Here is a 27,172-nt window from a genome sequence, read left to right as displayed (position 1 = left end):
CACGCTTAGCGTCAGCATGTTCACCAAAACTAGATGCGCAGAAGACTTGACAGCGTATCATAAACAACAGTCACACAACTCGACTGCGCCTCGTCTCGTACTTCTATTCTTCGATCTATTCTTTAAATAGCATTTCTCCCAGTAATTTTGGAATTTTGCAAAAGGCGTATGGAAAAGAATGGCGTCTTTTCCACCCGAAAGATTTATTAATAAACTTGAGCTCCTCCCCGAAACCGCCCCCCCCCCCCCCCCCCCCCAAGAAAAATATGTTCTGCTACGGCATGTCAAGACTAACTTAACATATTACCTATTAATTTTAGTAAAATTAAGTCAACCACACACCTTGATAAATAAGCAAATCTCGAAATGGTAAAGACTTCTCCGCTTGCAAAAGATCGGCTGCAAAACGAGGGTAAAACACGTAATTCAAAAGACATTTTGAGTAAATAAAAATTCAGAAACAAGCTATTTTAGACAATTTTTTTTGTTTATTTGTAGTAGAAAGTGCAAGCGAAGTTTTTTCAATGTTTGTTTATTTGTAGTAGAAAGTGCGAACGAAGTTTTTTTTAATATTACTTAATATCTTGTGGAATACCGAAAAACATCTATAAAAACCACGGTATTTTACAAACAACATAGGGCGAAAAACAAAATAAGTGAAAAATAAAAAACAGCTTGTTGAAAAGACGTGTGTATTCTAGTGTTGTGTTTATGTTTACTTTTTGCGTGTTCTTTTGCCGTATTAAAGTGCCTTTTTTAAAGTTTAAAATTCACGATGTGAAATTTTAAACGAACGTCCTATGTTTACCGTAAATGTGAACTTTAGAAGCACACTAGCATACACACATTGGCACCAGTCGGGCCAAGACGGGACGCTAGCACAATCTATTACCCGTGCAGTTCGGCAACCATGGACAGCTGTTTCGTCCTTATTAGGACTCGTCAGCATGGCATAGCCGGTTTGCCTCAGTTAAACTTCATCGGCAAAAAAACTACTATAAAAATACTCGCAAGGATAGTTTGGCTATCCGACGGAGTTTTAGACTAGCAAAGGTCGCATGCGTGATCCGCACAATTGGCATCACGCTAGCCCGGTCGCAGCTCTAGATCCCACATAGATCTAAGCTGTGGTTTAAAGCACTTCGTTCGAGTCGAAGTCGCCCTGCAGTTTTTTTTGCCGATGAAGTTTAACTGAGGCAAACCGGCTATGCCATGCTGACGAGTCCTAATAAGGACGAAACAGCTGTCCATGGTTGCCGAACTGCACGGGTAATAGACTGTGCTAGCGTCCCGTCTTGGCCCGACTGGTGCCAATGTGTGTATGCTAGTGTGCTTCTAAAGTTCACATTTATGTATACATACTCGCAAGGATAGTTTGGCTATCCGACGGAGTTTTAGACTAGCAAAGGTCGCATGCGTGATCCGCACAATTGGCATCACGCTAGCCCGGTCGCAGCTCTAGATCCCACATGGATCTAAGCTGTGGTTTAAAGCACTTCGTTCGAGTCGAAGTCGCCCTGCAGTTTTTTTTTTGCCGATGAAGTTTAACTGAGGCAAACCGGCTATGCCATGCTGACGAGTCCTAATAAGGACGAAACAGCTGTCCATGGTTGCCGAACTGCACGGGTAATAGACTGTGCTAGCGTCCCGTCTTGGCCCGACTGGTGCCAATGTGTGTATGCTAGTGTGCTTCTAAAGTTTACCGTAAAATCAATAGGGACAAATAAAGAGCTTGGGTTACCTGTGTAAAAACCGAAAAGGCAGGACTCACCGGAGACATCTTCGACAGCGTCTTGTACCGCGACGGGCACTTCCTCTTTGGTCTCTTCTCCTTGACCATCACTCTAGAAAATTACAAAAAAATGATAATAAGCTGAAGGAAATAGAAGTGTTGAAGAAACACAACTTGTACACTGAGCGCAACGCGCCACCGCACACACTTTTTCTCACAAAACGACGCTACGTACCTCGACACTCGATTTACTTCTGCAATAGCAGAACGCTGCGGCACCTGCTGCGCAGACTGCTAGTCCGGTGAGGACGGGGTGGTCCTTAAAAAAACTCTAATATTTTGAAAACTTGGTTCGCTCCATGAGTAATTCTATTCTGTATCACTTCATGGACGTTTTGATCAGTTTGGGGAAATGCTGATTATGACGTCAGACAATACGTAATCATCCTCGAGCTCTCGCCAAAATTTTACAAATTACATTTTGAAATAACATAATATTATTAACACAACCAAAAAAATCGAAACCGAGTTTATGTGAAGTCACATATTGTAAAATACCACAGGAAGCTGTTTGGATTTTTCGATCAATTAATTCCCATGAGCCTTTTTGTTTCTTAGCGCGAGCTTCGCTGCATCGCCGAATATGTATAAGTGTACGCGCGCTCTTCGTGTCGTAATTGCGCAGGATAAGCTAGATAAAAAGCTAGAAAGAAAGGTAGAAAGTGATTATTGCACTTCGCTAGTATTTAAGATTGCAGGTTCTTGTAACTTGAAGAGGGGAGGGCAGGTTTGCAAAGTATCCTGGGACGTGTAGCGCATCAGGATTTGGAAACTAAAAGCCATATTAGGCAGAATAATAATGGCGATGTATTTTTTATTCTTTGACCATATGGTCTATTTCCTATTTTTTATTTTATCTAAGGCCCATTGTATAGTAAGCTCATTTGTTATATATTTGTTATATATTTTTCTATTTATGTGCAACTTTCCTCCTACTACCCTTGCGCGCAAGACATCAGCCTTCCCGGACATAGACCGGTTTTCAGATAACGGGGGTCCTGTGGAAATTAAACAGCACAGAAGGCTCGTCAAAGAATACATCATTCTTTATATATTTTTAAATTTATTTTTTATTTATGTATTTGTTTTGCCAGATTCATTAGTTTTCTTTTCCCTTTTATGCATGCAACCAGCTTTTTATCTATTTTTTCTTGAAAAATGACGCTGTGATCTTGTAACTCATTATAGGTAACGTGACTCGGTTCTATGGTTGCAAAGCTTAGAAATCATTCTACTCAGCACTTGGGATTAATTACGTGGACTTAATTGATGATGGGTTTATCAAATTCGCTGATGATAAATTGAAACTTAAAATATGTATCCTTAGCAAGGCTTTCCCACAACAGCCAAGACACGTGTGCACATTTACAATTTCTCCACTGCTTGCGTTTTGCTGTATGAAGCGGTTGGAGATTTTAGTACAAGTAAACGCTAAAATAAGGAAATTTCACCGCCTTGCTATAAACGGAAGCAGAAATCGCCCGTCAGTATCTAAAAATACCTTAGCGTGTTATGAATTTACGGAGCTCTCATCTCTCACTCAGCCTACTTTATTTAGCGGCTGCATGTACTGTGCCCGCCAATCATCGCTCAAGGATTTTACGCTCCCAACCTCGAAAGGAATTTGTCGTACGGCAACATTAACCGTATGTTCTTGCACTGAGTGGTTTATGTTACAAAGTATTTGGGTTTTGCTGGGGCAAACGCTAAGACGTCAAGTCGTGGAGGGAAGAAATTGCACTAACAAGACCAGCTCTTGAACTTTGCTCGCAATAAAGTAAGTGCAAAAAAATAGTACGCTGTAATTGGCCATAGTTACAACCCGCTTGTTAGTAATTTTACTGTATGGCAATTTCATTGTAAAGGCATGCATCAAAAAGAGAATGAGATACAATACGTTTAGATGGAATGCGTCTCGATACTCTTGCAATTTGAACTAAAAATGACCTGCGTTAGAAAGGACCGGCGCATCGTCTATTATTGCATTTTTAAAATCGTTTGTTTCGTTTGCTACTTTCGGTGTTAACGAATGCGCGCATTGAAAACTTGGTATTGATAGTCGTAATACGATAAACAAAAAGTAGTTTGTGCAAGTACTTTGCTATGAGAATTATTCTCTGCTTCCCTAAGAACTGACTAGTACATAAATCTAACTTTACGCACTTTCAAACCTGTATTGAAAAAGAAGGCTATTACACAATTCTCGTGCTGTAATTTTGGAATATTGTGTGTGGTATTTTGGGTCGATACTTTTGAGGGTCAAAAATCTGTATACAACTCTCCCGTATTACTGCGTTACTATCACAGGAAGGATAAGTAAATCTCAAGATAAGATCACTTCGCCAAACCTCTTATGATATCTTGTAGAAAGTAGTAGTACGAGCCCTGAAGCAATCACACGTCCGTCCAAGGTTCAGTGTTTTTATAAACACATCTATACACTAATTGGTACATAATGATCATCTAGAACGTTATGATGCGTATCACAAGTAATGGGATATAGTCTAATGAATAAGAGTTCGTGCCACAATGATTGAAATCCCCCTAAGTACTTAAGGAAAAAGTCATGGAATAGATTAAAGCCGAATTAATAGTTGCGCGACCGCCAAGCCAAATTTGTAGTTGCGCGACCGCCAAGAATTCTATATACTTTTCCTGTCTGGGAAAGTGCATAGCCAAACTCTTACCCTGACCATCCTAAATCAATCCATGACTTTATGCCCTCCCAGTCGGGCCATAAAAAAGGGTATAAGATTTTTGAACGGTTGCGAAACTACGAGAAAGGAAATGGAGTTTGCTCTCCGTTCATTCTAAAATGCGCTGCGCAGGTTATATCAGTGTCGCTAGTGTTTCTACAAGTGATGAGCTCCAGCCAAAAAGTCAAATTTCGCAGACATCGAGCTTGTATTGAGCCTCTATTAGTCAAATACATGACGACAGACACGTTGACAAATAACTGATAAAGCCTTCTGCTCACACTAGGCGAGATACCACTGTACTTTCTGCAAATCTAAGTCTCAAAACCGCACCCGAGTTGAACTCAGGATTGTTCCATGTTCAGAGGAAAGTTTTCTCATTCAGTTAAGAAAAGCGAGTTTTGCATAGCTAAGATGCCGTATGCCCACTGTTATGTTGATCAGTGCCTACTCAATAGAATCAATGGACGTCATGGGATGCCTTGCCCAAGGGCCATATTTTTCAATTTTGATTCTCCAGGGGAAGCTACCTGCTGCACGAGGTGGACAAACTTCCCCTGTGTTAATCTACCTGACTTAGCCTTTTATTTACGCGATCTCAATAATTCTCAAATGCATTAAGTGGCAATCGCATACTAGGATTTGCAGAGGGGGGGGGGGGGGGGGAGGGGAGTGCAGAGCCTGATTACAAGTCATAAAATGTACGAAGCCCCTGCAGTTCGGCAACCTTAAAATTAACAAGAATCATGTAGTTTTTCCAAATAAGGAATATACTAGTTTTCTGAGTGACCGCGTTTGGCAAAAACGACAAATTTTGGCAAAATTTTCTTGATATGGGAGGTGGTAGGGTGAGGAGACATAGGTAACGTATGAAGTCCTCCAATATTGGTTCACTTTTTGGCACTTATTAGATGTGCTGATGGCGCCGCTATTGATGATTATTGCAATGATTGATATATAAGCTATACTTCGATTATTAAATGGCCACGCGCAACGATAAATGATGTAAAGTACCTGACAGCATTACATTTTCATTCCAATGTTGCATTGCATAAGATACGCCTCTTATGAAGTGTGCTCAGTAGAAAATATACCCTGTGTACCAGAGCCTCGAGACTTTTCTCGTCTAGTGGTGGCATTTTGGCCGAGCTTTACTGAACGAGAGAAGTCTGCAGGCTCTCGGACCAGGGGACGGTACGATGCCTGATAGCAAAGGTATAAAGTATTTGTATTACTCAGTTTTGCTGTGTACACGTTATACTCATAGTAATTGCCGCGTGGCAGTGACCCCATAGATACCAATAACGAGCTCATCGCGGGGTAGAAATAACCCGTTTTTCCTGTGAGATCTACTTTATGTAATATAAACTCCTGTAATATTCCAGGCGCGCGCACCTAGAGGGGGCCGGGTTTCGCGTACACTCCCCTCGACCGCTCATCGCGGGCTTTCCCTACGAAACGCTATTTCTTACTTTTGCCTAATATCTGCGCACCCTTCGGGCAAAGTATAGCTTCCCGCCCGTGCCCTACGTGTTTTCAGACTGTTTGTAACTTCCCGCTAGCTGCGACATTTGAACTTTTGCACCACGTAGGCTAAGTACGTTTTTAGAAACTTTTGCGAGCAATACCCTCTTGCAGCTTCACTCTTATCATAAGATGGCTTTAACCTGTTCAAGTTTTCGATACTGTTGTCTACAACATCCAAATATACGATAAGAAAAAGTCAACAAGGCAAAAATATATTTTTCAGATGATAGCTCAAGTTACTATACCTCTTGCAACGAGGTGACGATTTTAAAATTGCAGAAAGATTTTAAAATTGCAGAACGATTTTAAAATTGCAGAAAGATTTGTTTCCTTGAAATGTCTTACATATTTCTCACCCCAACCGCAAACAAGTTCATCTGCTTGTATTAATAACCGGCTTTTCTCATCTCTTTAATGTCACTTAGCTGTTCCAATTTTCTTATCATGTGCGTTACTATCGCACATGGTTTTCACATGTTCTAATTTTCTCTAAGGTCAAGAATATTTTTTCAATGAACGTGGCGTTTACACGGTAAGGATTGCGAGCTATCAGGCATCAGTTTTTTTAAATATCCGAGGGTCTTTTATTTGCTTTCTGCGTTTAGAACAGGTATACTTTCAAGGTTTTACTGAATGATACATTAACATTTCTTGTATTCTCGGTAAGTTCAGTTTGCAAACACTCTTTAAACAAGTGCTTTTTATATGACAACATGTATTTTAATTAGAGCAGTATAGATTTCTTTTCTGTAAGTTCAGTATGTTCAAAAGTAGAGCGATACGTAGACTCGCTTCGAAAGACAATTCGTTTGCTTGGAATGAAAAAGCAGTTATCACAAGACTGAAAATTACACAAAAGCTCTATGACACGGGAACTCATTTGATAGAATTGTTTTTGGCCGTGGAAAACACCACAGGTTCTTGTGAAGCGTAGATAACAAAACAACTAGCAAACTGCTTTTTAGATAAATCTGGAATACTCCTTAAACAAAAGTAGTGTTCAGAGTCTAATCTTTTATTCTGTCCATGAGATGATCGTTTAATCGGCTAACATCTAGAAGTGTAGGAAAGTGTTGTTTATGGCGGTGTCCATCTGTGATATGGCGAGCGTCATAGAGGCTTTTTATAAACTCAAGTCGCCTTGTCAAGGCCAATGTCATAAGTCTGGCGTAAGCGAAAGTATCACCGAATCTTTGCTTTAGAAGGCTTTTGGCTGCAAGAAGGCAACTTATTTATTAGATATCGTGGAATAGTCCTTCAGATACAATACTTCGCAGGCTAACGCATATCGGAAGCAAGAAATGTAGGTACCATGTTTGATACTTCGAAGTTTTTATGAGATTGACGAGAGACCTCATATTAAATGAACAACGGATAAAAAAGATTCTATTCATCTACCTTTTGTATTGTTTTCCGTATTGCTATTGAAAAAAAACTTTCTTGGGCAATCAGGACTACGTTAAATAGGCCAAAACCTTTTATCGCATAAGTTGAAAAACTACTCGCCATGATAAAATCTTTACCACGATATTAGTTACAAAAAGAAAAAAAGGTTTTGCTTGCTATCATCTAAGGTCACACCAATTCCTCGGCTACAAGAACAACTATAAACCTACATCAAACACAACACAGGGTGCTAAACGGGAGTATGGATCACGTTTCACGAACCCGAAAATTGGCTTTTCACGCTTCACGGCCCAAAAAATGACCTTTTCAGATCTCACGTTTTTGAATACCGTAATATCGCGTCCTAAACTCGCAAATACCGTAATATCACGTCCAAAAATCAACAGTAGTAGCGCGTCCAAAGTCCGAAATGGCAGACGTTTCACGTTTCACGGGCAGAGTTAAATCACGTTTCACGGCCGTCGAAATGGACGATTTCACGTTTCTAGACAGTGAAAAATGGCCAAATCTCGTTTCACGAAAAACCTTTTACCACCCTGACAACAGTGGCACAACATCTCAAGTCACCCGTCTGTAGCTTGCACCTAACACTAACACATGTTTTGTCACTATTGCAACCTTGGTAGTAAGACGCTCTCTCAACGAACACACAGCACCTGTATTAAAACTTGGGATTCCTGTGCTTTTGGCGGGATGAAAACATAGAACCGCAAATTACTCACAGTTTAATTCTTTGTATAAGAATGGGATTTAGATATATACTTTTGGGAACACATTTATGAACATACGAGCACACGATGTGGTCAGGTCCTAATCAAGCTCCTTATCTCGTCCAATTTGATATCGATCGAATTATCATCTCTCAAGTCGAAACCACAACAAACTAATGCCTTACTGATTGCTTTATCCGCTCTTGATGATGTTATTTCAACCTAGAGTAATAAAAAAATTGCATTCCTTGCCGCAATTTTATGACAACACGTCGTTAAACTGTTAAAACAGTTAAATATAGCGGTAGTCAATCATTTTATTTTGCATGAATGCGAATAAGGGTGGGGTGGGGGGAATTTTGCGGCCGTATCAATACAAAGTAGCTTCTTTTTACATCTTTTAAGGGCCCCTGGCACAAATGGTCCATCAAATTCGTAAGATTTCAAATATTAAACCTATGTACACATGCGAATTTTCACGTAAAATCGATATGCTTGTTTCCTCCGTCTCTTTTTTTGGATAAGCGATCCAAGAAGAACAATTAAGACAGGTGTGTTTTATGGAAAAGAAACCTAAAGGAATGGAAAAACCCGACGATATGTTCGACTAGCGTGAATTTGACTACGCTAAAAATGGTGATTCTTTTCCCTAAAAACACGCAGGAACGCTTGCCAAGCAGGCTATCTTTACACTTGCGCACTGAAAAAATAAAAGACAACTAGCAAACTACCTTACCTGTGCACATCATTTCTGAAACAAATAACTAAAGCAAAATGTTTTGATATTTTCCACAATGTGCTTGCTGCTCAAATTTTCAAAAACCAAAACTGCTCGGCTCTTGCACAAGAAAACGTTGTTCTCATGTGGTCAACAACCCTCCGGTGGCCCTCTCCTTCGACTCCGCATTTTTGGCACCAGGTGATGTCGTTAATAGACCAACCCTATAATTGTGGCTCTTGTTATATCTTCCCCTCTTGGAAAGCTAATTAAATGATTATGATGATACATTCCATGGCCTAAAGGTCTTGTCCCATCAGACAAATCGTACTTTTATTTACTTGAGTCTCGTGTATTCTGGAATTTAATTGTTTTTGAAACTAATTGGGTACGAAGTAAAAACAGGCTGGTAAAGAAAATGGTCTTAAAATGGCGTTAAATCACGTTTCAAGGATGTTGAAATGGACAATTTTACGTTTAGGGTGAAAAATGGCCAAATCTCGTTTCATAAAAATACCCTTTACCACCCTGTAAAAACATGAGCGCGAGGCCACGAAGTATGAAGACTGAATTACCTAGACATTAACTAATCTGCTAATGTAAGTTTTTAAAATTGTTGATATAGAAAAACTGCAATTTGACCATTATCATTATTAATGAAAAGATGCGCGAGGTTTGTACTTACGAGCAAATCTACTTTTAAGGAACAACTTAAAGGCCGTATTCCTAGGAGGGGAAAGAATTATCAGAATGAAACTATACCGCTTAAAGACAAAAATTCTTATGTCCCACAAGTGAACAATCTGGACTGTAACAGAGTAGTGTCTTCATAATGGGGTAAAAGGGAGGAAGTGGGAATGGGTGGTGTAGCCACGGGAAGGAATTGGACACACCCGTCACGCCTTAGTACCCATACAAGCAGAATAACTCTTTTTTTTATATATAAGAAAACTTTTTATAAGAACGCCCAGTCTAGGATTTCACCAAATTCTAAGAACATGCTAAACATTGTGAAGGCTCAGGTAGACTCAGGTAGCAGCAAAATATTGTTTCGTTAGTGTAATGACAACCCTAAATAATATTTCACCATTTCTCTTTCTTTCTAATACTACTACATTATATATCTATTTTTATTTTTATTTTTCTTAATTTAATGCCAAAGAATATAGCGCCCGTTCTTGTTTGTGGGAGGCAGCTCCCTACCTCAGAGAACAATTAAAGTCTGTAATGTTAGCCAATAGAAAACTATAACTTGCAGGATATAGTTTTTCGTTTAAATAGCGGTCACCGGTGAAATTTCTACACTCTTTGTGTACGTCTACGTCTCCAAACAGGCTTCCTGTGTGCTTTGTTAGACGTTTCGGTACACAAGATATTTTCGCATTTGCCTTTGAACGTAAAGGGTATTTGTAACTTGAACTTGACGTCTTCGTTTTAAACATACCGTGTAAGTACTGCATAAGGCTTGCTCAGGTTAAACAATGTCACTTCTCGGCAAAATATGACTAAGTTATCTATATTTTTCGATGTAGTAATACTTTATTTTGGATAGAGTTCTGGTAAAACGGTTTCTATAACTCAGCATTAAAACATCTACATTACATCCCCCATTGTGCTACTATAGGGGATACCACATATGTCAGACTGGTACTAACAGGATTAGATATGTAAAATCTACCTATCCTGACCTTAGAGCTGAAATTATTCTAAGCAAGGTTAGCGCCTGCTATTTCAAGCCATCTATCTTTCATGCTCCGCAGTGATATTTAGCTATTCGATACCTCCCGTCTCAGGGGACCAATTAGATGTGCCAGGCTTTCATCTCGTTAGACGACTCTGTGTAGTGTCAAGACCCTTCAGACAGACAGAGCTGGGTTCGTCTGATTTATTAACAGCACTTTTGGTGTTTTAGACGTTGATGCTGAATGAGGGAAACTAAGATGCGACGTCGACGCACAAGTCCTATGCATAGTAACACCACCAAGCCAGTGCGAGTTGTTGTGCTAGGAAAAGACGGAGTTGGCAAATCTGGTGAGTTATAGTTATCCATTCCACTTACTTTTTCTCTTGAATCCACTCTTATATGACCCTTCAAATACCCTTAAGCGCACACCACCTACACGAATAGAGGGGCTAAGCACGTAAAGGTAGAATCTTGTAAACAGAAATTTGACATTAAATGAATTTGAAATGTTTTACGGTGTCTGGTGATGCAAATATAGTCTCGGTTGTATTGTTATAGAATATGTTAACTCACTTATCGAGGATAATGTGATCGTAATGCGGATTTAACGATTATAAAATACCACTTCTTACCGACAAAAGATTTTATCGAGTAGAAGATTGTTTCCAAATATTTTTCTTATGGATTCGGCGTGGGCCAGTCCAAAAAGAGGAACATTTTTTTTGCGGATTTCATAATCCCAGTTTGCACACAGCAAAGCGATGAGGGATGCCTGTTGAAAAGTTCTTCTCGCTGTTGACATAATCGTAATTTTGTCATCACAAAAAGGACATTTTAGAGATTGTTGACATTTCTAAGGCACGAAACCTTGCAAAAAGGCTAGGAAAACTTTTTTCATTATTTAGTGCACGTGTTAACATAGTTTTAAGGATCCCAGAGCGGGTTGTATATGACATTGACAAACCCCTGTAACCCATCGTCTGGGATTCTTTAATGTGATTAGGATGGATAATTCTCGCTAATATATTTTTTCAGCTATTTATATAAGTCTGAACAGACCTGGTACAAATTATATTTACTTTTTTGATCATTTTTTTTAGTAAAAATACGCAGATGTATTTTCTCGGTCTCTTTATTTATTAAAAAAAGCGAGATTGGTACGTTCGTTGATCGAAGTAAATTATATTCAACTTAAGATCTTATCTAGAAAAAAACATTCACGCTAAATATGATACCGTATCACTTGCATCGGAACTTCGATAGACGATATGGCAAATGACAAAAAAAAAATGCATAACCCCTTTGAAAGACGCGTAAAAAATATACCAATACCAAATAACCATACTTTTAAATGGTTGCTGCTTAAAGCAAAAAACGGCCCAGGAACGTTCAAGGTTATATCGAGAATATCAATGAATTGACAAACAAATATAAGATCGTCCCTCGTTCCTTTTTCGTTTAATAGCCATAGCCTCTCGTAGCTTTCTCTGGCTAGTCGCATTATATATGGCTGGTCGTTATAAAGAGGTTCATGACATTGGATTAGCTTTCACTGGCTAGTCTTACTATAAAGTTGCTGGTGGTTATAAAGAGGTGCATGACCTTTCAGTAGCTTTACCTTTAAATATGCTGGTCGTTATAAAGGGGTGCATGAATTTGGCAGTACCTTTAGAGGTTCATGACATTGGATTAGCTTTCACTGGCTAGTCTTACTATAAAGTTGCTGGTGGTTATAAAGAGGTGCATGACCTTTCAGTAGCTTTACCTTTAAATATGCTGGTCGTTATAAAGGGGTGCATGAATTTGGCAGTACCTTTCACTGGCTTGGCTTACTATACAGTTGCTGATCGCTAAAAGAGTTACATGACATTAGTGGTTGTTGAAACTTAACGTGGCGTGCTCTTGTCTGAGAAACTTTTCCTAAGGCCTGTTTTGTCGAAATCACAAATACCCTTCAAAACATACGCCATTGTGCAACAAAAGTATGTTCACACGACTGTTGTTAACTGCTGGATTGTGCTCATATGACGCCACATACAAAAGTTCACGGTTACTGGCTAGTGGCATTCACAATGTTGCTGGTCGTTATAAAGAGGTGCTTGACCTTGGCAGTAGCTTTCACTGGCTTGTCTGTACAGTTGCTGGTCGTTTTAAAGAGTTACATGACATTGGTTGTGCTAGTGGTTGTTGACAAAACAACTGAAAGGGATTTACAATTCATGTGCATCAATTAGAAGATAAGCACTCAAGAAAAAGCTTAGTATTGTGAGCTTAAAAATGGGTTTAGTAATAAAAAGGCAAAAATCGCGATAAAAACAGATTGACTCTAGTGTACTTTCTCACGCGAGTCCCTTGCTAACGTCAGCAGTGTGAATCTTTCCTCCGCGTAAGCCTTTGTCCAATCAAAAGCGCGCGTTTCTTAGCGTTCTTGTGTAACAACAGACGTGTGGCTTGACTGATGTAGGACTGGCATACCAAACTATTCACAATATTTAACAACCGCGCACTGCGTATTTACAATGCTAATCCTATGTGGACGAATAGATGACGTTTGAATGGGTCGGAGTCGCGCCCTTTAACTTCACCCCGCATTATAAAATATTTCTTTCATACCAATTTGTCAAGGGGGCGCCTTAGGACGAAGCTCCTCGGAGGACGATTGATGATGGCAAATGTTCAAGTGTGAATGGTTCACCAATTTGACATTAGCCCAACATAACGTCATGAACATTACGACATAAGAGAAAAACATCTTTTTTCTTTTATGTCATTATGTCCATGTCGTTATGTCGGGCTTAACAGAGTGCGCGCTCCTTATGTTGTTATGTCGTTATGTCACTAGTGTGCACTGGGCATTGGAATTTTTTTGTCATATGTCCTAAGAACGTACGTAATACACCTTGAGTGTTAAAAAACACGTTTTAATTGGGTCAAATGCCGCTGGGTAAAAAGCGTTAAGTGTGAGTCCACTCGCGGCACTTCTGACCCACACGCACGTGAACAAGCCAGGCATTAGAAGAGAAATCCTAAGCTGGGGCCTTTCTAGACGAGAGATGACAACCAGAAGTACATATGCCATGTGTATACCCGAGTACTGATTTTTGTCTTGCTTCGGAGTTCGAGTTATAGGGGTTCTACTTTATTAGCACTATCCATAAGATCAATCAAATAAGTGGGGTTATACTGAACCACAAATATCCATAAGACCCGTCAGAGTTCAAGTTAGCGGGGTTATACTATCCATAAGACCCGCAAGAGTTCAAATTAGTGGAATTCTTCTGTATTACTGATATCCACAAGAGCAGTCAGAGTTCGAGTTGGCTGGGTTCTAAGTATAACCGCTATCCATGAGACTGTATTACCACTATCCATGAGACCCGTCAGAGTTCGAGTTAGCGGGGTTATACTGTATTAGCTTTATCCATGAGACCCATCAGAGTTTGTGTTAGCGGGGTTTTACTGTATTACCACTATCCATGAGACCCGCCAGAGTTCGAGTTAGCAAGGTTCTACTGTATTACCCATATCCATGAGACCCGTCAGAGTTCGGATTATCGGGGTTCTACCGTAGACGTACCATTATTTGTGCTGAGACACTGTCCCCTAGATTGGCATATCTTTATCGCTAGAGTCACGTACGAACTGAAATACAAATGATTCTAAAAGTGAGTTCCCTGGACCGAGGGACGGAACATTTGATATCTGACGGGGGGGAGTGGCTAAGTTTCATTTACTCGTTTTTTTTTTCACGGAGTGTTTTGCTGCTCGATTTTTTTCCCTAAGGATGAGACAAATTTTTCAGGGAATCCGCCCATGACCCGCTCACTATCCCATGATACTTCGAGAGTGGTTACTGTCCATTAGTATGTAAAACTCGGGTAGCTCGCAAGAACAAGCGATTTAATCCACGCTCCTAGGAGGTGGATATTTTCCTGCGCCCCGAAATCAAGCAAAATGTCGGGTGTAACAGCCGATTGGCAAGTGTTTCCGAAAAGAAAATTGCTCTAGAGCTCTAAAACAATTATACCATTTCGGCGGATAGTGGCTTTAAAAATATATTTCGCGACTATCCACCTCAATGGAAATGGTATTGTTTTTAATTATCCCGAGATAGCGAACCAATCAGAGCGCGGGTTTTTATGAGGTTCCCATATTAATTACCCGCGTGGAAGAATTTCCTTCTCTTGGGTAGCTGGGCTAATCTGATAAATTCCTTATCTTTTCAGCTTTGACCGTCAGGTTTCTTACCCGACGATTTATCGGTGAATACGACCAGACATTGGGTGAGCCTGCAATAACAATTAGGGGTTGTTTACTTCATGTAGCCATCAATATAGTTTGTCCTAGATACTGACCCTAACCCTAACCATATTGATGGCTACATAAAGTATTAAGCCAATTTGGTAATATGCTCACGCGCCTGCGATGATTGCAAATTTCACAGCAATTGCACCACTAATACATACAACTGTAATATAACCTCTATTAATTTATTAGATCCATAGGGACGCGTCTGTGCCCCTCCTGTTTTCGCAACGTCTCTGCAATGTGCCCCTTCCTCAGTATATCCAGGCCTGCAACGCTTCTGAAATAGAATTGAACATTCTTGTACAAGGTGTAACAGTGACAGTTACTAACGTCCAATATCATTCAATCTTGTTTTAAAAACTGTCGTTTTTCTAGCTAGCTCTGTCATTTCCTCGGTCATTTCCCGCTTCAATCATTTTTTCGCTTTTTTATCGCTCTAGAACTTTGTAAGTCGGGAATTTCCACGTAAACTTGTAGGAATTCATGTTTAGTACGATTTTGCTGGCAGCCATCTTGGAATGGAGCCTAGTCCCTAACATTTTAGAATACCACAGGTCTCCCTCACGCTCGCCCCTGGCTCTTTTATACCATTTAGGAAAATGAAAGCCATTGATTGATATGATTGATAGGGGTCGCATTCTATGCTATATTCCGGTGTCCGCGTAATGCACCTTCATATGCCTTCAATTAAGCCCCGTTCCTTGTAATTCAGCATCCCGGAAAGAATAGCCTCCCTCGCAGACGTTTTTTAGGCAGGTCGCTCGCTCCGCCTCTCTCTCTTTGCGCCAGCCAGCGAGGGAGGCTACGGAAAGAAGGATGGGCTCCATAGATTTTATTATACATATCAATCCTTACACATTTTAACATTTCGAGGTACAAGTAATAATGAAGCCATTTAGCTCTACTTACATCTTTAGCCGAGTGGTAACATTTTAAATAAAAGTCTTTCCCTTTCCTGCAGAGTCCACCCATCGTCACATATTGCAAATTGATAATGAAGACGTCTCTCTGGACATCTCGGACACAGCAGGAGAGGTACGTGTTAGGTATCCAAACCTCGGACGGATCAGTGGACAGTACTCCGACAACTCCGACGGACGATTTTCATGTAGGCATGTATCTCTTGCTCCCAATCCTGTTTTTTACTGGCTGCAGGTTACTCGGAGCAACCACCAAAACGAGGCTTGAGCCAGGGAAAATAAGCGGCACCTTTCATTAACGCTTTTTCAGCATACAACTTTTGGTCCGCTAGTGCGCTCGATTGTAAGAGTTTTATAGGATACTAAGCGTTCTCCACCGAAAAACACATCCCTTCGCTCAGGTGAGCTAAGCGTGTACACTCCACATGTCTCAGCAAATTATTTGACGTGTTTGTTTTTATCAAAAAATCGACAATTTAATATCACTGCTTACCCTTCTTTATATCAGCTAGTCCTGGCTACGCCCCTTACCCTCCCTTACCCCCTCTCCCCAACCCCCCTCGCCTCTAGAATACCAGGCAAAATAACACTAAGTATACTCTGGTTTGTCTTACAGTGCACAGGAGACAAGCTACGACGGTGGACCCGACGGGGAGACCTTTATCTTGTGCTTTATTCGATAGTTGATCGGTCAAGCTTCGACGAGGCTCGGTGGATCGCTCGGTACGTGAAAGATCATCGGAATACCGACTCCATGTCAATGGTGATCGTGGCAACAAAGAAAGACTTGGACCATTTACGTCGCGTTGATATTGAGGAAGGACTCGGTTTCTCAAACGAACTTGATTGTACGTTTTACGAGGTATCTATATCTGAGGGGTATAACGAAGTACAGGAATTACTCCATGAATTGCTGAAACGAATAACACGGAATCGGGGAGAAAAAGGAACTGAGAAAAAAGACTCCTTCAAAGAGAAGAAGGATTCGTTTAAAGAGAAAAAGGACTCGTTTAAAATCATTGACAAAAAAGACTCTCTTAGAGTACCCGTTCTTAATCTAAAACGTAGTCCATCGCTTGAAAGGAAAAAACGAACATCTTCGCTTGATAAGTACTCGGATAAGACACCACAGGTAGATCGAAAAGACTTACTTTCGTCACACAGTTTTAAGGCCGGAACTGGAACCAAAAAATTAGATAGAAACCAAGAGGATGTGATAAACAATAATGTGCAACATAATGGCTACAAAGGCCTAAGTTCTGTTGATGGAGCGGAGGAATCACCCGCAAAACCAAGATCAGTAAATAAAAGCGTTAACCCAGCTCCGAGAAAAAAGAGCCCGTTTGGCATTGAGAAAACCAAAGGGACTTCATCGGTTAACGAACTTGGCGTTAGCGTGGTAACGGACTCTAATAAGTCTGCGCCTTTTGGCCTGCAAAAGACAAAATCCCCAGGCTCAAGGCAAGATCAGAGTGGCTCGATGGATAACTATGATAAGCCAAAAGGGCCTTTCCTGTTGGATAGGCTAAAAAGTCCATCGACAGATAAACTGCGACACGCACCATCAACTGAGCGTCTTGCTCCGACATCCTCGTTTGGTCGCTTTAGGGAAGGGTTTGGCAAAACGTTTGGCCGGAAGAAAGCGATATATCTATAAAACATTTAGGGCCCCTTAAAGAAGGTTTTTAGCTAAAGGCTTGTTGTCACTAGGACGCAAGCGAGTATGTGAGATTAGCAAGCGCAAGCCCAAGAATTAAAGCATAGTCCATTCTCTTACGCTAGCTCTTGCGCTTGCGTCCCAGTGAAAATCGGAACTTTAAGCCCGGTGCACACGGTGAGGAAAATGTCACTACCTCGCGAGGCCAAAAACCCACAGTGTGGGGACGTCAATCGAACGGAATTACGTCTTGCGATCAATTGAGGCGAAATTCTCACCTGCGAACTGTCAGTTTTTGGCCTTGCAAGACAGTGAGTACCCTGGTTCCAGAGGCTCCAAGTTTCATTACTCACGAGCCGCGACAAAGAGACGCGAAGCGGCGACCGAGCCATTAAAAAGAGAGAAGGAACGAAGGAGACTTTGGAACCAGGGTAGGCAGTGGCCAAAGTGCACGCGTGAAGTTTTCCTCACCGTGTGCGCCGGGCTTTATGTGGCGTTGCACTTGCGCATGTGTCGTTAGTAAAACCAAACATTTGAGCGAAAAGAACGAATTTTATCACTTTCTTTTTAATATGCAATGTTAAGTGTTATTTTTTGAAACGCCCTATTCTTCGCAAAGGTATATTCTCGGTATATTTTCTACCAATATTCTCCAACCTTTTTAACCGGAAAACGAGGATGTGCGCGCTTTTGAGATGGGATGATTAAAGACTTTGCAAGTTCTATATAATTTGCGAGAATTCGCATTAAATTCAATGCTCTGGACTAAGAAAACTAACTCCGCCATTTTGTCATTTTGGCAAAATACAACAAAGCATTACAAATTTCATCAACTAACAACGCGACGAGTGACGCAATTAGCGTGCCACATTCTAAGCCACAGTATCAGAAAATGTTATGCCAAGTGCACACTAGCGACATAACAACATAACGACATGGGCGCGCGCACTATGTTTAGCCCGACATAACCGTTGGACATGGACATAATGACATAAATGAAAAAACAAAATGATGGTTGAAGGCTTTCATAGAAAGTGCTCAATACTCGAAAGTAGAGCGGTGTATAGTGTTGGTTTGAGAAAAATACAAACTACATAGGTTTCCCTACAGGTCTGTTTCGTGGTTGCCCACTCATCAGGGGAGTTTGATGAGTGGGCGACCACGAAACAGACCTGTAGGGAAACCTATGTAGTTTGTATTTTTCTCAAACCAACACTAAATGAAAAAACATGTTTTTTCTCTTATGTCGTTATGTCCATGTCGTTATGTCGAAGATAAGAGTGCGCGCGCCCATGTCGTTATGTCGATATGTCGCTAGTGCGCACTAGGCATTATTATCTTGTGTTGTTTAAGGGCAAAGTACCTGGAATTGAGGCGCTGTCATGTTTCATAATCTACGCCTCTCATGGTTCGTCGCATGTATTGTTATATTATAGGATATGAAGATTTAGATAACAAACGTGCGCAGGCGCACTTCTTGTATTTTATACTCCACCGGACATGGTTAATTCATATCATTGTATATCCGTTTGAAAATAAATAAAACTACTTTTGATAACTCCGTTGAAATGGTTATTGTATGGTTGAGATGGTTATGGTGGTTATAATGGTTACTGTGTGATTGATAGAGAATACTACATGAAAAGTGCACGCGTAAGGTTTTTATTTACGAGTTGTGAAGTATCAAAAAACAAATGAGTGAGCACAGCGAACTTGATACAAAATTTTGATACAAAACAACGAGTGAATAAAAACTGTACAAAGCACTTTCCATGCTGTATTTTGTTTATTATATACATACTGAGAAATCTATAATAAGCTTATTACATAACATTTTATTAGGCTGCAGAGGCTCCGAGGTTTGTGCTGTTCGACGGTTCAGTTGAAGACAGACAGAAACTTACATTAAAATGAATCTGTCTCGCTAATGTCACGCACGAGACTGTGATGTAAGATAGCGTTTTAACAGCCTTACATCTCGCTCGGTTTTTGCCTCTGTATTCTTGTTTTCAAGTTTTTCTACATAATCCTCTACAGTGTCATTGAGAGTAGCAAATCTAGTGTCTTTCATTTTGAACGATTTGTATTCAATTTTCACAGTAAAATTTCATTTTCTCGCTCAATAACATAAATGACATGCAAAGCTACCATTGATGCCACGTTCGTCCAATCAGAACCGCGAACGATTTTTCTTCACGGTGAAAAAACATCGTTCGCGCCTCTGATTTGCTGAGACTGAGATTTTCAGTGAGTATTTCTCAGTATTTATATAATAAAAATGGTTGTTGAGTGGTTGACTTAATTATTGTATGGTTGACATGGTCATTGTATGGGTATGATGGTTATTGTATGGTCGAGATGGTTATTGTGTGGTCATAATGGTTATTGTTATAATGGTTGCTGTGTGATTGAAGTGGTAATTGTATGGTGGAAATGGTCATTGTGTGGTCATAATGGTTATTGTTATAATGGTTGCTGTGTGATTGAAGTGGTAATTGTGTGGTTTACATGGTTATTGTGTGGTTTAAATGGTTATTGTATGGTTGAGATGGTTATTGTGTGGTCATAATGGTTATTGTTATAATGGTTGCTGTGTGATTGAAGTGGTAATTGTGTGGTTTAAATGGTTATTGTGTGGCTATAATGGGTTATTATGTATTTGAAAATACTAATGTGTTGTAAAATGGTTATTTTGCAGTTGAAATAGTTAATGGTTATTTTGCAGTTGAAATGGTTATTGTGTCAGCTGCGTAGCCAGGACTTTTAACAAGAGGGGGTAATGGTTATTATGTTGTCGCAATTGTTATTTTGTTGTTGCAATTGCTATCGTGTGGTTATAATGGTTATTGTTCAGGTGAATGGTTATTATGTGGTTGCAATTGCTATCGTGTGGTTATAATGGTTATTGTTTATCGTGTGGTTATAATGGTTATTGTTCAGGTGAATGGTTGTTATGTTGTTGCAATTGCTATCGTGTGGTTATAATGGTTATTGTTCAGGTGAATGGTTATCATGTGGTTGCAACTGCTATCGTGTGGTTATAATGGTTATTGTTCAGGTGAATGGTTAGTATGTGGTTGTAATCGCTATCGTGTTGTTTTCACTGGGAGGTTTCCTTCTTGGATTTGGTTTCGACGGATTGGAAAGCCCACCCCCCATCCCCCACCCCCTCCCCCCCCCACACACACGCCCAAAAATACAATAGCATCTCGCTTAAAAGGTCTACGATCCATCTCCATTCCCTAGGGCTGTTTTCTTGATCTTGTTTTATTGTCGTCGCCCTGAAAGTAAATCGCTTAAAGAGATGAACAATGATTGGGCTAGAACAAGAGATAGAATGGGAAGTTTATAGGAGAAAATGATATATATACAAAATACCCCTTAAATCCGGAAAATATGATGTTAGTATCATGTAGTATATAAATCAATTTTTTATTGTATTGAAATTTCTTAATAAAAAAATCATCTACAAAAACTCGTTTGTTATAATCTTTAAAATTAGTCTCAATAAACAGAGAAAAAGAGAAAAGAGAAAAGGAGAAAAAGCTTCACTTTATTATTTTAGCACTACGAGTAGGTCTTCTTGATTCCTGCCTGGGTTAATTAGGAGTTATTAGCGGTTGTCGTGGCAACCTAAGAGGCAGGAAAGAACTCTTAGAATATTTATATTGTCAGAACCCTTATCACATCTGTATAAATATGCAATTCAGCTTTCCCTTGCTTTTAATCTCCGATTGAAAACCAGCGCGCCTACAGAATACTGTTTATATGAATTAAACAGAATACTGTTTATATGAATTTTATGATAACAAAAGGCTGTGTGTTTGTTTTATATAATATTGGATTTTTTTCATATGTTTACATTACCCTCGCTGAAATTAGATTTTTTTTTTACAGTTTTTTACATTATTCGTTTTCATGGTACGTATTATATCCTTCCTTAATTAAAGTTTGGAGCAGCAAAAACAATGAGGATAAAGGCTTTTTTACTATTGTCTAGATGCGCAATAAAGTATAAACATCTCAGATAAGTACACAACAACAACAACACATTTTGACTTTTATTGACCCGAGTTGGCCTAAAATCGTTCTTTGTGTAATAAGTGTCTATTTAATGGTCTTATTTCCATTACCTTTCTTTTTTGCGCGATTACTCAGGTATGTTTTGAGAGCTCGTTTTTAGCAATGTTATTTCCGATCTGTCTCGAATTAAAACTGTATAAAGACGTTGACTATTCTAACCACGTTGAAGATAGGCTCTTTTGCTGTTTGAACAATAATCAAAAACAGAAATTCAATAAAGCAGAACAAACGATAATCAATCACATTTGAGGAAAAGCATGTTATCGTGAGACGTCAATCAATTTAAAGAGACCAATCACGATTTGCATAGGCCTTCTAATGATCATTGATTGGCTGACACTGCCAGTGTACATTAGCAGATGCAATTATTCTCACCTCGAATAATATTACTTTTTAACACATTCTAAGTCGCATCTCCAATTAAGAAGGAAAAGCGTTTTTCCCCCTTTTATTTCCATTTATAACCATCTGCTGCTAGAAACAGCTCTAAGTTATTCGTCTCGCACAAAAATTTAAACGATTTCACACAAGAACGCCAAACACAGCCGCCCTGCTATTTACTGCTTTTCATATCAGTCCACTCATCGTTACTCTAAGTTATTTCTTTCTACTTGGCTACTCCTCCAGACTGCCCGAGGAAAAGGCAAACAACTTTTAAGGGCATGATACATCTCCGAGATATGAAGTAACCATTAATCTGAGTTCCTATTGTGGCAAAAACATTGGTACTTCAAACGCAAACAAGTCGACAATCATGGGGAGATTCAACTCAACGGAGGTTTCCATACATGTTCTTCACTTCCATAAACTGTTGCGGAACAGAAACAAAAGTGAAATCGCGGGCGAATCGCTAGCACTTTTGCTGATCGATTTGGTGTCGCTTTTTGGGAATTCTCTCTTATGCCTGGTGATATATCGAACGAAAACTTTACAGACAGTTACAAATCTTCTGATCCTCGTCCTTGCAATTTCGGATATTGTGATGGCTATACTTGGTATCCCGTTTTCAGTGGCAGTTTTGATACGTGGTGAATGGATATTTGGGACTCACATTTGCAGAATGCAATGTTTTCTCATTTACTTCCTGGCATTTGGGTCGCTTCAAACAATTACTATTGTAGCTGTTAACAGGTACTATCGAGTACTGAAACCAGTAAGGTACAAAAAGGTGTTCACTTTTAAATCAACTTCACTGATTCTCTTCCTTGTTTGGTTTGTAACCGCCGCTCTACTGACAATCCCATTTCTTGCCGGTGCTATTGTTCCTGACTTTAGCCCAAGCAAGGCTGCCTGCGTCATTTTCACCAAACCCGGTGCAAGTAAGCAGGCTGTAATCGCCGTGAATGTAGCGCTAGTCTCCATAGCTGCAATCATTCCAAGCGCAGTTATTTCCTTTTGCTACTTTCGCGTTTTCCGAGCAGTTGGAAATCACTTCACGCGAGTTAAGCCTACATTACGATCACATCACAGGACACAACAGAGTACGAACATTAGCGAGATCAAATCAACGCGCACTTTATTTTTCGTTCTTCTTGCTTATTTTATTTGCTGGATTCCAGTATTCGCTATAGAGGCCTTACAGACATTCATCATGAATTGGTGGTTGTTACCCAGATCTTGCCATTTACTATGGACTTTCTGTGGTTGTCTTTCAAGCGCTGTGAATCCATTTGTGTTTGGGCTGACAAGTCGGTCATTTCGACAGGGGTTCAAAGTACTGTTCAGAAGGGTTTCCACGGCGGATGTGTCTCAGACAAGAAGACCGTCTTTATTTGTAGTGAATGAGGGGATGAATGCAATTGAACAAATAGAGAAAGTCGACAGAGCAAAAAACAGCGATGAAAATGAAGAATAGAGAGATGGGGAAGTGGTTTCATATGTTTAAAGTTGTACTTTTTGTATTTCTAAACGAAAGGAACTTCGGTCTGGCCAAAATGGAAAATAAAACTGTATAATTATTCTTATTAGCGACAACTTATAATAAAGTTGTCTTCGGCATCGTTAAGCTAAACCTTTCGTCTCTCCAAATATAATTACTATCATATTCCCTTCCTTTGACGATCAACCATAATAATCCCGCAAATAGAACGCTATAGCGTTTGGATATTCAAGCCCATAGATTGAACCATGATCGATTGTATTAGGGACCGACATATTTGATATCTGACGGGTCGATATAACGACCTATCCTCTCCCCTCCCAGCACAACACCTTGCCGTTCCCTCCCCTCCCTCCCTGTTCCTGATCTTATCAAGACGACAATCAAGAAAGCACTTTTGTTTTGTCTTTGTTTTATTTTGCGGTACAATCCTCCAAAAAACGCAAGAGTCTTTGCTCTTGAGACCCCTCCCCCTAGACAAAATATCCATATTAGCTACAGATAAGCCCAGAGATAAACCCAAAATTGAAGTATAAATATTTTCAGGGAGCTGCTAATTTATTGTGTATTTCTTTTCTAAGAGATTGTTCGATGATATGCACCTATTTCAGAAACGTTATCAGTGCGAATTGCAATTGCCATCACAGGTGCCCCAAGCTCATTGTGTGTATAAATAAATTATAGTGGTCACGTTTACAGTAAACATATGGGATTGAAATAAGCCGTTCACTTTACTACGAAATAAAATCGTAAAACTCTAAAAAAATATTCTGACCTGACAGAGGAGTCTGAAATGTGATCTGGGTGAAGTTTAGAGCCATTTGGGCTTGCATTTCGAGAGTTACGTTGTTCTGTTTCCCCTTGTACAACGTAACTCTCGAAATGCAAACCCAATTGGCTTTAAACTTCATCCAGACCACATTTATATTCCACTGTCAGGTCAGAATATTTTTTAGAGTTTTACGATTTTATTTCGTAGTAAAGTGAACGGCTTATTTCAATCCCATATGTTTACTGTAAACGTGATCCACTATAATTTATTCAAACACACAGTGAGCTTGGGTTACCTGTGTACCATAGAACTATGGATATAGCATGCAGTAAACTTACTTATCGTATCTAATATAGTTGCATAATGCATAAGCCTGGCTAAACTAGGCTACATGTAGCATGCGACATGTCTCTTAGTTTAGCCACCCACGAGCTCGTAAGGATTTAAGGTATGCTAAGAATATAGTAGACGGATAGGGGGTCTGGGGTAGTGGTCATGGATAAGGATAAGTATATTCAAGAGGCACTAAGACAGCTCAGTGACAAGGAGGTATATAGGGAAACCAAGGATCTCACGCAGTATATTATTGTGCTAGTAAATAGAAGGGTACGTAAGTTGTCTGCTGATGGATTTATAGATGATAAGACTCTAGATTATCTTATCATCAATGGTAAGCCTAGGGCAGGTCGATTTTATCTCCTTCCTAAAATACATAAGAAGGGTAACCCAGGTAGGCCAGTCATATCGGGGTGTAATATGTTGTCAGGGGTGAACTAGCTCAAAGTACATGCGGGAGGTCACAATTCGAACGGCTGGTTGCAGGTTCACAGTAGCGTTTATTGTAAGCACAAGCTCATTTTAGCTAGCAGGGAGGTACTCAAGCTCGTTCTAGGAGGTAACGATCAGACGATTCTCAGAAGGGAGGCTGATAGAAGGGAATCCTTACTAGACCTCTTTCTTGACTAGGGATTGTCTTCACGAAGCCAACAGAACTTACTGGATAGCCTCCGCAGCAAGCTGTCGTTATTACAAGTCCAATATGTTTTACAGTGAACTCCTATTTACACTGACTAATTAATAATTCGGTACTAACTGGTTTGACTGCTCTAAGAGAGGTGATGCAAGAATTGCAAATTGTCATGGTATCCCTGTGGTAGCCATTAATTACATAAACACATGTGCTAGAACCCGCCATCTTGAATGGTACACACAAAGCTAGAAGCCCTATTAAAAGGTTGAGTTACCAGAACCATAAAACAAATAAATGTTGATCTAAGGTAACAGAACAATTTCAAAATTGAGGATAACTATAGTAAGAATCCGTCGATGATAGAATAACAATCAATTGACTAGAAATAATTATTATATAAAATACTACAGAATAATGAGGCTGAGGGATTTGTTTGGCTTGTTCGAAATGTCTGTAAAGTAAATGTTTATCTAAGGTAAACGCTAAACTGGTTTTGGCATAGGTCACACTGCGCATGACCTGTGTGACTAGCAGGGGTATACTTAGTAAGAATGAAAGGTGAAAAGGTGATAAAAGGTCAATATTGAGATCCGGTGAGCAAACTAGGATTTCTAGAATATTTATTTATGAGAATGTTGTAGAATAGTCGCACAACAAATACTTGCACTGAAAAGCTATCTGAGTTTGTAGATTATTATATTAAGGATTTGGTGCCATCTATTCCATCCCTACTAAACATTTTTTTAATATAGTGAGGTATATGGGAACTTTACCTCAGGGGGTTATCTTAGTCACAGCAGATGTAGTTGGGCTTTACCCCCACATACCCCATGTATGTTTACAGGTAATTATATTCCTACTGAGGACCTTGTGGACTCAGCTCGCATTGTCCTGGAGAATAATAACTTAGTATTTAATAAGAGGCATTATGTACAGGTATTAGGTACGGCTTTAGGCACTAGGAAGGCACCATCATATGCTCATCTTTTCATGGCTAAAGTGGAAAAGGAAATCATCTTCTCCAGTTAAGCCTTATTTATGGCGTAGGTATATCGATGACATTTTCATGATCTGGACTGAAGGTGAGGACGCTGTGAGAGAGTTTATGGCTCAAATGAACGCTATACATATAACTATAAAATTTACGTTTGAATGGTCTACTAGTCATCTTTTTGGATGTTTCACTTACTTTTAGGGATGGGGTTATCTCTACAGATCAGTATAGTAAGCCTACTGATAAGCATCAATATCTTTTTCATACGTCTTGTCATCCGTCTGCTTGTAAGAAAGGCATTCCTTTTGGGCAGGCAACTACGTATTCGTAGGATATGTTCGGAAGACTCTTCATTCGAAAAGAGGGTATTAGTGTTACAAGGTTATTAGTTGATAGGGGTTATGACAGCAGATTTGTGGGGAGGGAAGTTGACCGTGCTAGACGTATTTCTAGGGACGACACATTGAAAGACAGGCGTAGAGGTAAGAATGATCGTGTACCTTTTGTAGTCACTTTTCATCCAGCTTTACCTAATTTACCTGGTATTCTTCGTAATTTACAGCCAGTTCTAGAATCTTCTAGTAGATGTAGTGGTGCTATTGGTAAGGTACCTATGGTGGCTTATAGGAAACCTAGGAGTTTAAAGGATATGTTGGTGCACTACTCTCTTAAAGAGGATAGTACTCAGGTTATAGGTTGTGGTAAGTGTGGCGGTAAAAGGTGTAGGGTGTGTAACTTTCTTAAGACAGGGCGGGAGTTTCGCAGTACGGATTCTAAGAAGAAATATGTCATTAATTTTGACTTGGACTGTAACTCAGATTTTGTTGTTTATCTCATTACTTGCTCTATGTGTAGCAAGCAGTACGTAGGGTCTACTATCAATAGTTTTAGGAAGCGTTTTAATAATCATAAAAGTAGGTTAAATAAGCACCCTAGTTTACCGGTTAGTGAAAGAGTAAAGGATGACCTTATCTATCAACATTTTCATTGCGACAATCATTTGGGTCTTAATAATGTTATGGTACAACTTATAGAAAAGTGTAACTCTGAGGCTC

The 27,172-nt window shown here is 39.7% G+C and overlaps 2 protein-coding genes and 2 long non-coding RNA genes across 4 annotated transcripts; 2 read left to right on the top strand and 2 right to left on the bottom strand.

The window, feature by feature from the left end:
- Positions 1 to 342: 342 nt before the first annotated feature.
- On the bottom strand, positions 343 to 2,884 carry LOC116602033. The gene is made up of 3 exons (XR_007314196.1): positions 1,968 to 2,884; positions 1,772 to 1,844; positions 343 to 399 (listed from the first exon to the last, which is right to left on the bottom strand). It is a non-coding gene; the product is annotated as an uncharacterized LOC116602033 (long non-coding RNA).
- A 7,010-nt stretch (positions 2,885 to 9,894) lies between these two features.
- Positions 9,895 to 11,295, bottom strand: LOC116602034. The gene is made up of 2 exons (XR_004290256.2): positions 11,167 to 11,295; positions 9,895 to 10,853 (listed from the first exon to the last, which is right to left on the bottom strand). It is a non-coding gene; the product is annotated as an uncharacterized LOC116602034 (long non-coding RNA).
- LOC5518427 (ras-like protein 1) lies at positions 10,763 to 18,142 on the top strand. The gene is made up of 4 exons (XM_032363060.2): positions 10,763 to 10,881; positions 14,761 to 14,817; positions 15,804 to 15,877; positions 16,379 to 18,142. The coding sequence occupies exons 1-4, from the start codon at positions 10,776 to 10,778 to the stop codon at positions 17,417 to 17,419; spliced, it is 1,278 nt and encodes a 425-aa protein (XP_032218951.1). The 5' UTR covers positions 10,763 to 10,775; the 3' UTR covers positions 17,420 to 18,142.
- Positions 18,143 to 21,875: 3,733 nt separating this feature from the next.
- LOC5518428 (melatonin receptor type 1B-B) lies at positions 21,876 to 23,513 on the top strand. Its single transcript, XM_001638273.3, has one exon. The coding sequence runs from the start codon at positions 22,257 to 22,259 to the stop codon at positions 23,355 to 23,357; it is 1,101 nt and encodes a 366-aa protein (XP_001638323.2). The 5' UTR covers positions 21,876 to 22,256; the 3' UTR covers positions 23,358 to 23,513.
- Positions 23,514 to 27,172: the final 3,659 nt, after the last annotated feature.

The sequence above is a fragment of the Nematostella vectensis genome, chromosome 11 (assembly GCF_932526225.1).
Source record: "Nematostella vectensis chromosome 11, jaNemVect1.1, whole genome shotgun sequence".
Classification (NCBI taxonomy): Eukaryota; Metazoa; Cnidaria; class Anthozoa; order Actiniaria; family Edwardsiidae; genus Nematostella; species Nematostella vectensis.
The sequence above is the reverse complement of the archived record's forward strand: the minus strand, read 5'-3'. Positions and strand labels throughout refer to the sequence as shown.